Source organism: Leptonotus elevatus, chromosome 20, assembly GCF_054856555.1.
Source record: "Leptonotus elevatus isolate MCC_2025b chromosome 20, RoL_Lele_1.0, whole genome shotgun sequence".
Classification (NCBI taxonomy): Eukaryota; Metazoa; Chordata; class Actinopteri; order Syngnathiformes; family Syngnathidae; genus Leptonotus; species Leptonotus elevatus.
In genome coordinates this window covers 7,147,328-7,157,715 of record NC_141258.1, presented here as the reverse complement: position 1 = coordinate 7,157,715, position 10,388 = coordinate 7,147,328, and the positions used below count along the sequence as shown (strand labels likewise).

The 10,388-nt window shown below is 40.4% G+C and overlaps 1 protein-coding gene across 1 annotated transcript; it reads left to right on the top strand.

The window, feature by feature from the left end:
* Positions 1 to 7,279: 7,279 nt before the first annotated feature.
* Positions 7,280 to 10,292, top strand: tha1 (threonine aldolase 1). Its single transcript, XM_086064735.1, has 7 exons — positions 7,280 to 7,632; positions 8,652 to 8,735; positions 8,823 to 8,911; positions 9,005 to 9,190; positions 9,273 to 9,410; positions 9,532 to 9,724; positions 9,800 to 10,292. Exons 1-7 carry the CDS (start codon positions 7,314 to 7,316, stop codon positions 10,108 to 10,110), a joined length of 1,320 nt encoding a protein of 439 aa, XP_085920861.1. The 5' UTR covers positions 7,280 to 7,313; the 3' UTR covers positions 10,111 to 10,292.
* Positions 10,293 to 10,388: the final 96 nt, after the last annotated feature.

Below are 10,388 nucleotides of genomic sequence, written 5' to 3'. Positions count from 1 at the left end.
TATAGGAAAGGAAAGAGGGGGGGGGGGGGTAACAAAGGGATTACCAGAAGAGCCGTTACACACTTGGACACAGGCCTTACTGTGCAAAACGCTCACTTTGGGCCGGACCTAACTGGAAAGGAATGCAGTCGGGCTTTTATACATCCTGCCCCAGGGGCTCAACAAGGATGTGTGTGTGTGTGTGTGTGTGTGGGTGGACGTATATAAAGTATGTACGTACGTACATATACTCTTGATGTGCGTGTAGATTTATAAACCCTGTGCCCGTGTGAGAGCGCGAGTGAGGTCAAACGCGTGAAAGGGCCCACGCGCGGGTGATTCACGACATTTCGCCGCACGTGAAAACGGCGGCCTCGAAGGTAAACGTGAAGCGCTTTTCAAAAAAGTGACGCACTCGCATATACGCGCGCGCACACGCGGTTCCCATTCCCTGCATACCTAGTGTTCTGTGTGTGACTGGCTTCCAGGAAAGAGGCACTTTAATTGAGTTGAGTTTTTACGGCTTGCCTGGTGTTAGTGTGTGCGCGCGCGTGCGTGTGTGGGGAGAGAGCAAGGGGGGGGGGGGTGCTCGAAGTGGAGAAAGAATACATTTTTTTCAGTGACGCAAAAAAGGCTGCGGAGAAATGATGTAAAAGTCATTATGATGAGCATTCCTGGCACACACGCACGCACACACACTCGCACGCCCAGTGACATAATAAACACTACACGCTGTCACACACACACACACACACACACACACAGGCACCAATGTGGCTCCAAGCACGACGAATATTTTGACTCGCAAATGTTGCGCAAGGTCAAGCTGGAAAGTGCATGTCGCCAATCAGAAAGCTTGAAGAAAGTTATGTCTGGAAAACATGCTGATCTGTGACATTTTATTTGACAAACGTTAGACAAAGTTAGCAAAACTAAAACTAAAAATATTACATATATAGTTTAGGTTTTTATAGTTATAGAATAAACTTTCCGTTTCCATTATTTTCTATCAAAGGCAAAAACAGAAAGGTAAAACAAAATAGTTCTGCTTATACAAATAAAATAAAAAAAATTCAATTAAATACATAAGAATAGAAACTGAAATTCAATTTAAATACAGAAAGAAAACCAAATTCAAATATATAACACAATTAAATAAGTGACAAAACAAAGTATTAATAAAAAATAAAATGAAATCTAAAAATACAAATAAGATATATAAAAGTTTTTTTTTTAATTACAAATCAATTAAAATAGAACTTTAAAATTCAATATAAAAACAAAACACCAAATAAAAAACAAAAATAAATAAATATAACAAATAAAGTCAACTCAAAATTATAAACTAGCTTAATTATAAAGTACACAACATAAAGTACAAATATGAAAAGAAATCGATTACAATTAAGAACAAAAATATGACGCCTAACATAAACTGTAAAACAACTAAAACAAAATTGAATTAATCAAACTAGAAACAAAAAAAAAGTACAAACAATTAAATCGAGATAATACACATCAAATTATGAAAAATACAAACGAAATATATAAAAAAACATTTGAGTGATGAAAAGAAACGTTAAATAAAATAAATAGCAACAAAATGCTTTTTTTTTTAAACGCATTGAAAAAAGTACAATAAAGCATAACAAAATTTTCAAATAAATAAAAACTGATGGCACACCATTAAAAATTACGATCAAAACACACCATCAACTTTTTGTCATTTTGCCAATGACCAAAATGCCGCAATGGATGGAAAGGTATTCGTAGTTTCCTTTCCTCTATTCCTCCCCAAAACTTCCTCAAAGCGGAAGCGTGCGTGCAGTCGGTCTAATGCACAAAAGAGCTCAGCTGTGACTCAGGTTCCCCACATACTGTAAATCTTGTGGAATATTCTGCCCTCCATCCTTTTCGTCCCATCTCACACGCCCTACCACAGTCTTTCCAGCATGATTCATTTTTTTCGGAGGTGGGCGAGGGGCGGAACCAGCGTGACATTTGTCAACAAACGCAACACAACTGAGCTCCGCCTGTCGTGAATGACCTCAGCGCTGCAACTTGGGCTTTTTTTTAAAAACTTTTTCCAAGCATAAATATAAACTTTCTGAACATATATATATATATATATATATATATATATATATATATATATATACAGGGCCGGACTGGCCAATTGGTATTCAGGGCAGATGCCCGGTGGGCTGGCGTGTTTTGGGGCCGATGCAGTGTTTTTTAATGATTAATTTCCTCCATTTTACCCCAAGAGGCTGGTCACTAGCCCATGAATCCATTTTGAATATAGACAGCAAACTGAACCGACGTTAGTCAATATCAGTGGCAGAACTAGGTGTTAGCCCTAGAAAAGGGATTTAATCCACGCAAGAATAACATTAAGTGTATACATTTTGGGTATAATATAGGCTGGACTTGTACCTCAAATCTGTAACGGCACAGTCATTGATACACTGCTTAGATGGGCTTTGTTGACAGATTGATTAACAGTTGAATATGATGCTAATTAGCCGGCTAAATATTCCCGTACATGCGCAAATACTTCCAGTCACACTAGTACACAAGACAATACGCTATGATTCATTCTCACTCGAATCCATAAATTCTGATTCGGCAAGACAATTGTTCTCGAAAAGGTGTTATAAAGGTAAAAATCTTTTTTTTTTTCCCCTAGTGAACTCCTAAGATGGTACAATTGTAAAACAATATGCAAAAGGGGGCTTCTCCGAGCGCGCCCCTGCGACGAGCGCTCCGGCGGCTCTCTTCCAGGAAGAGGCTTTGCTGATTGTTTCTTCCAGGAAGGCTTTTTTGTTGGCCGATCAGCGCTTATAGGAAAGACGTTCGGGGCCGGCCCATCAGCGCCAGTATTGTCACAGCCGCTTCTGATAAAGCCAGAGCGGCTTCCAGGAAATCAGAGATTTACCCTCCAAGCATTCCATCATTCCTTCAGCGCCATCACCGCGCGCAGAAAGTGAGGGAGGCGAGTGGGGGGTATAAGAGGGATGTGGATCAATAAAAAACATATGGTAAGCATGCACATGCTGTATAGTTGAATGCGCGCGTGATTGTGTGGCCGCCAAGTGTTGACCTGTGGTCACTGCGCGACCGCGCTCGCTCAAACCGCGTGATTACGATTTATTTGGACTGCGCGCGCATGCCTTGCTTTATTTTTCAACACAATGGCTCACAAAGTTGTATTAGCACAATATTTTGCCTGACAGTATCATGATACTGCATGATAATTCATACCAATGCCGATAACGGAACGCATCGAAACTATTCTGCAGAGTAAAACAGTATAGTGGTGTTTCTGACATGAGCGGGGGAGGGGCAAGGACAGGTGGCGGTCTCCACCCCCGCCCCAATGCCCCCCCCCCACTATGGTCCACAATCAAGCCACAGATGGTGCCCTTTTGACATGCTTCTACTGCGCCATTTCTCGACCGATTTTCACCATTCCAACTTCAACGTATTCCAAAAATTCAGACGTGCCGTGCGATTATTTTTCTTAATCCTAATTTGCAGTTTTACCAAAATTTCACATTTTGCATGGTAAAAAAAATGCCATTCATTCCCAATGAAACGTTCAACAAGCACATCGTACCAATTCAAAAATATTCAGCTCATTCAATTCACTTTTTCAACACTTCAAAATTTCACACGTACCAAAAATATCATAAATTTCTATTTGACCAAAAATTACACATATTCAACATATATTCATATATACATAATTATAATTTATTCATTGATTCACATGATTCAAATGTCAAGATCTTTCTTCAACATACATAAACATTTTGAAATGTTAAAATTACATTATATATATTTTTTGATTCACATCATTCCCATTTAAAATTCAAAACATTCAACTCATTCATTTCACATTGAAAACAATTGAAGAAATCAAATATTTTCATCATCACGATTCCCAGCAAAAAAGAAAGAAAAGAAAATCCCTAATCGTTCTCAGTGACGCATTCAATCAACAGTGAAGATTTACATCATTCCTATTTGAAATTTAAATACAAATTCCAAATGTCAAAATCTATCAATTCACCTTGGGAACAGTTTTCAGCATGCCAAAAATGTCAACACCCCACAAAAAAAAATCCTCATTCATTCCTGATGACACATTTGACAAAACAGCTTCTCATCGTTTCCATTTGAAATTCAAAACTTTCAAAATAGAAGCAAACAAATGAAGAATTTCAGGTTTTTTTCCATCTAATTTCTACATTTTTTGACTGATTCAAACTGTTCCAACTTTAAACTGTTCATCTTTTCCTAATCACAAAATGTTTTAGAAATTTCAAAATAAAAGGCGAAAATTAAGATTTTTTTATTTTTATTCTCTAATTTCAACTTTTTTTGACTGATTTTAACAGTTGCAACTTCAACATGCTCAGTTCGTTCCTGGTCATTGCATACATCATTCCATGTCTTTTCATTTAGCCTTTCAGCCTTCACACGCAATTTCTCCAGAAAATGCTTTTTTTATTTTTTAAAGTAAACTTAAACTGGAAGTGGCACTATAAACCACAGCACAGACACTGATCCCCCCCCCCCCCTTTTTTTAAGTATTGTTCAAACTGCTGCTTGTTGTCAAGTTTGTTGTCACCACAGCTAGCGGTTGCAACTCAAGTTTCTGTCGAGTTCCCACTTCGGAGGATTTTTATGCTTGGCGGTGGTAATCGTCTTTCACGGGCAGAGTTGGCGGAACGATCAAAGAACCACCGCACATCTCCTACGGACCTGGAATGTTTTGTATCAATTTGTGCGGCTTCGGGTTTGCGAAACGGTGCTTTTTCCCGATATTCTTGTGTGTGAACTTTGGCCGCGACGGGGGTTTCAAGTGGATGGAAATGGGCCGGGATGCTGGGAACGCCGGGAACACTCCACTGAAAACAAACAGCGCTTCCCAGTCCCAGTCAGAATAGGCCTACTTTTATTTACCTCCTCCTCCCTTTCTTCTGCATTAATGTGAGGGGGCCACGCTTCTTGTTCCCGTTAGTCGAAAACAGGGGGTCCTCTGTGTGTGTGCGTGTAGCATCTGAAGAGCCAATCACAGCACGGTACACACACTGATCCCCCCCCCCCCACCAAGTACTGTTGGTTTATAGGGTTCAGCTTCAGAGAAGTCACGTGACTTCCCAGAGAGAAAGCGAGGGAGGGTGACGATGAGGGGGGGTTAAGAGTGATGAAGAAGAGGAGTGAAAAGGAGGTGACAGAAAGGATGAAGTGAACAAACGACTGAATGAAGGAAGCGTGGCAGGCCGCTCAAGGTGACAGATGACTGAATGAGGGAGGACATTTTGAATGAGTGGCGGGAATCTGCAAGGTCAGGTTAACCTTGGTTCTGGCGGAGGCCCGAGGACTTCCTGGAAATGGTGCCCTGCTCATACGAAGATGATTCACGGGATTGCCACGAAACACGTCTTCCTCTTGAATTGATGGATAAGTAGTTGCGAGGAAAACGCTGCAAGGGTTCTGTGGAAACACTTCTCATCCCTTTGCCCTGCCGCAAATGAGCAGCCATTCATCACCATTGAATTGAGATAACCGAAAATGCAGTGTTGCCCAACCTTTAGAGCTAAGCTGTATATATTAGAAAAGCAAAACTGTAACAAAAAAGATATACAGTACGCTGATAATGATTTTTATTTTTTATCAGAAATGTACGTAAGTGTGAAATTTGGGTCTGTTTAGTTGAACACACACGCATACAAAATTGTACCTTCTGCCATCTAGTGGACTATTTTTGTACTAATTAAGTGACATTTCATTCTTAATTGAGACGAGATAGTCAAAACAGTATTTAAGTATTTCGTAACGTTGTTTTGTTGAGTGTCTCGTAAAATGCGTACCTTAGTGTCGACCGGCCAATGAGGTTGAGTCACATCATCGACCAATCACTGATGTTCTGTGGAATGACGGAAGTGACGTAACCAACCAGCCACAGGTACTGCGTGTAATAATTGCCGAGGTTGCAATACTGCGGACATTTTTGTCATGATGTCCCAATACTTTTGTCAATACTTTACTGTCCGTGACACATTCTAAGGGTGGGACACTCTGATTTATGCCACTTTGGGAAGTACCCTAAAAAAACGTGTGCGTGCGTGTGAGTGACATATGAATGAGGAAGGTTGGGCGTATGGGGGCTTAATATGAACCAGATGTCTCAAGCAGTGATGTCAACACCTTTTAAGCAAAGAGCATCTTAGTTTGCCCCACGCTTGTGTTTATGTGCGAAACCTTCCCATAAACACCTGCTTTTGTGGAACAAGTGATGGTGAAAGAGAAGCAATAAGGGATGGGAGGGGGTCTATTTCGGGCCCCCGGCAAGCTTTATGGTTATTGGAAAGGCGTTGCCGTCTCCTCGCTGCTTCTTCCCAGAAAGGGCTCAATATTTCTCCTGCTTCATTTCTGCCTTATTCAATATTTTTCTCTCTCTCTCTCTCTCTCTCTCTGTGCCATGGAAGACGCTGGCCACAAAGACTCGAGTGTGTGAGCGTCACGCAGCTGGATGGCCCATTACATTACAAGCAGACACGCTTACTGGCACTGCACACAAACACACACGCACACGCTCGCGCGCACACGCTTTTGTCAAGTGATTACAATCACACAAGAGTGGGAAGTGTGTGTGTGTGTGTGTGTGTGTGTGTGTGCGCGCGCGCGCGCGTGACTGACTGGAATTTGATCCAGCAGATTCACGAATCCCACGCCAGCTGAAATTTTGACACTTGCAGTGTGTCAAAGGCAGACGGTCAATAGAGGGCGCTAGGGAGCCACCCCACCACGGACGTTGGTCAACATTGCGTTCCTTGAAGACAAAAATAAATACACACAAAACATTTATAATAAAATGAAAAGTATTTTGGTACGCATGGAGTCCAAGCTTGATGTATGTATTCCCCTTATTTGGATATTTATTTATTTATTGGACTAAATTATTGGCAAGATTATTTTCTATTTATAACGCTATATTTATATGCATATACCATAGGTTTATGCTTACTTTATACTTTTTATTTTTGTTAACTTGCTTTTATACTTACTTTATATAATATACAGTACAGTATTAGTTGTTTTGCATTATTAGTACTATTATCATTAGGTACTACATTTAATATACACATATTAAATATATTAATTACAACATTTTGTACATGATTAAATACGTGTACAGTACCGTATTGTAAGCTTTGTGTATTATAATATGTATGTAACGCCATCTAGTGGACAATATTGACACTTGCGATGTTGACCAGCTCTTCGGTCATCCATTAACCGTCCTGCGTGCAGTTAAGTCAATGATTATCGATGCAATCGATCCAAAGTTCAAGCCTAAACTGATCCGCGTCGATGTGCACGCCACAACAATGTCCCTCAAAGCATTTTGTTCCAAGTTTCAATTTTGGGGTCGGGTCGTCGCTCGACGAGAAGCCGGCGGAAAACGAAGTTACTACAAAAGCAGGAGCTCTGGACTCCCCGAGCCCGGCCAGGCGGCTCATGTCCGCGTTGTGGACCTCCGCAGCGACACGGTGACCAAACCCGGAGCGGCGATGCGCCGGGCCATGGCCGAGGCCGAAGTCGGAGACGACGTGATGGGCGAAGATCCCACAGTGAACGGTAGCGAGTTAGCACGTTAACATGCTCGTAACTAGCAATAGCTTTTTGTTATATATATATATATATATTTTTTTTTTTAAATGAAATTAATGTCATAATTACATAAAATAATAGAAGAAGAAAAGCATGAATTCATGTTAATAGTTATTGAAATTATTTTTACTCTTAAACTATCATACGTATTTTAAATAAGTATTTTTTTTTTAAAGCTTGATTTTTATTTAAGATTAATTAAAAAATAACAATTTAGCAGTTTAGAAACCTGACATTATTTATTAATTTCATTCAAATCACACTAGATTCATTGAATAAAATACAACTTTTCTTAATGGTCATTTATTTCGTTTTATTATTTAGATATGTCATTTAAATAGATAAAAAAACAGCACTTTAGAATTTCAATCAGTCAATTTTATTAAATACAATAATTGTAGCTGGATTGGATTGTGTTTTGAAATTAAATTGGAAAAAGTAGAATAATGAAAACCTGCACTCATTTTTTTAAATAAATACAATCATTAAGTCAAGTCTTCTTTATTCATATAAAAATACATTTTAATTTTCAAATTTAATTGGCAAAAATGACAAAATATTTAATACAATGATCAAATATATGCAGTTTAAAAATTAGACAAAAAATAAACTTAAAATCCTGAATTTATCCTTTTTGTAATAAATTATAGATGTATTAAATTAAAATATTGAAAAATTTATTAAAACCTAATAAGAATCTATATTATTTTTTAATTAATACAAATTCAATAAGTACATTTGAATTGACCAGGAACGGTAAAAATAAATTTGACGTATGAATTTAATGAAAAAGTTTTATTCAAAACAATTGTTATACAATTTAAACTAACATTTTTAAAGTGTGGAGAAAAAAAATAAAGTCATGATGTGATGGACAAGATCATAGGCTTGGAATAGTGTTTTTAGATTCTTGTTCCTAAACCTTTGATCATGTGCTTGTCATTGTGGCACCGAAGCACATTTGCATTTTGGCCTCTTGGTTGCAGAGTTGCAGAAGATTGCAGCCGACATGTTTGGGATGGAGGCAGCGCTGTTTGTTCCCTCGGGAACTATGAGTAACCTCATTGCAGGTAACTTGAAACAATTTGATCTGAAATATATATATGTATTTTGTTGGGGGTGGGGTTTAAATGACCGTAATGCATTGGTCACAATAGTGATGGTGCACTGTAGGGAGCGCGGCGATGAGATGATTGTGGGCGACTTATCTCATTTGCATATCTACGAGCAGGGAGGCAGCGCACAGGTAAACATATATACAGTATATATATATGTAATATATATCGTTTTTTTTTTGTTTTTTTTACTGCATGGATGTTTCATGTTGATGTTTACATAGCTGGCGGGCGTCCACGCCACCACAGCCAACACCCTTGCCGACGGCACCTTGGACCTGGACCAGCTGGAGTCCAAGATCCGCCACGGCTACCCGGACCCGCACTACCCCCGCTCGCGCCTCATCTGCGTGGAGAACACGCACAACATACAGGGAGGACGAGTCATGCCACTCCGCTTCCTGCAGGAGGTGCGCCCAAATAGTGGCCAAGCTGCTGTTTTGGTTAGCAGTTACCTCCATGACGTCCGCATTTTTGACCTTCTGTCCAAAGGTGCGAGCTCTCGCTGACAAACATGGCCTGCAGGTGCACATGGACGGCGCGCGCCTGATGAACGCCGCCGTGGCGCTGGGAGTGCCGCCGGCTGACATACTACAGCACACACACACTGTTAGTGTGTGTCTATCCAAGGTGACGCCTTCATAACATGTTTTTGTTTAAAAAAAAAATTGTCAGTCAACCAAAGTAGTCGTACTTTGTGATTAGGACTCCTGGAACTGTTGTCCAAATAGTGCGCGTGTGTGTTCAACAGGGATTGGGTGCGCCAGTGGGGACCATACTGGCCGGGCCCAGAGATTTCATTTCTCGGGCGGTGAGGTGCCGTAAAGCTCTGGGCGGTGGGATGCGGCAAGCCGGCATATTAGCGGCGGCCGGGAAACTGTCTTTGCAGGACATGGTCCAGAGACTACAGGAAGACCACGACAACGCCAGAACCTTCGCTCAAGGTGTCCTTGAGTTCACACGCACAGTCTTGCCGTCCGTCGGCGTCATAAGAGCTTGTCTGTTTTTCCCCGTTCCAGCCTTGCAAACGTGCGAGCCGCCTCTGTTCGCCGTGGACATGGCGGCCGTGGAGACAAACATCCTGCGCTACCAAATCCGAGAACCCGCCTTGACTCCAGCGGAGTTCTGCGACCGCATGGCCCAAGTGGGGGACGGGGAGGAGGACGCGCTGGGCCAAGGGGTACAAGTCCTCATGTACCCTCATTTTGGGAATTCTGTGCGAGCCGTGTGGCATCTGGGGATATCGGCCGAAGACACGCACCTGGCCATCGGGAAATTGCAGTTTGTTGCCCGTCAGTGCTTGGAGAATAAACAGCAAAGGGGATTGTAACATGTTTGCCAAGTTGTGGATATTAAGCAGTGTTATTTTTTATTAATTTATCTCATTCTGTAATTTTCTGATTGATTCATTGTAAATGATGAACTATATTTAAAATGAAATGTGAATGAAAGCTTATACAAAATGTTTTTTATAATTAAAAAAAATGAAAATGCAATTACATTTTGTTTGTAGGTTTTTATTGTATGAAGTAACTGTTTAACACATTTTAATTATAAATAATAAATAATAAAAAAATAGTTTTTGTTGTTTTATTTGATGTGTAACTC

Bases quoted from the DNA above. Each gene is read 5' to 3' on its own strand.
- tha1 (XM_086064735.1), top strand. From the start codon at position 7,314: ATGATTATCGATGCAATCGATCCAAAGTTCAAGCCTAAACTGATCCGC. The intron at 9,191-9,272 runs GTGCGCCCAAAT...TTCTGTCCAAAG, and splicing joins CACTCCGCTTCCTGCAGGAG to GTGCGAGCTCTCGCTGACAA. The intron at 9,725-9,799 runs GTGTCCTTGAGT...TCCCCGTTCCAG, and splicing joins CGCCAGAACCTTCGCTCAAG to CCTTGCAAACGTGCGAGCCG.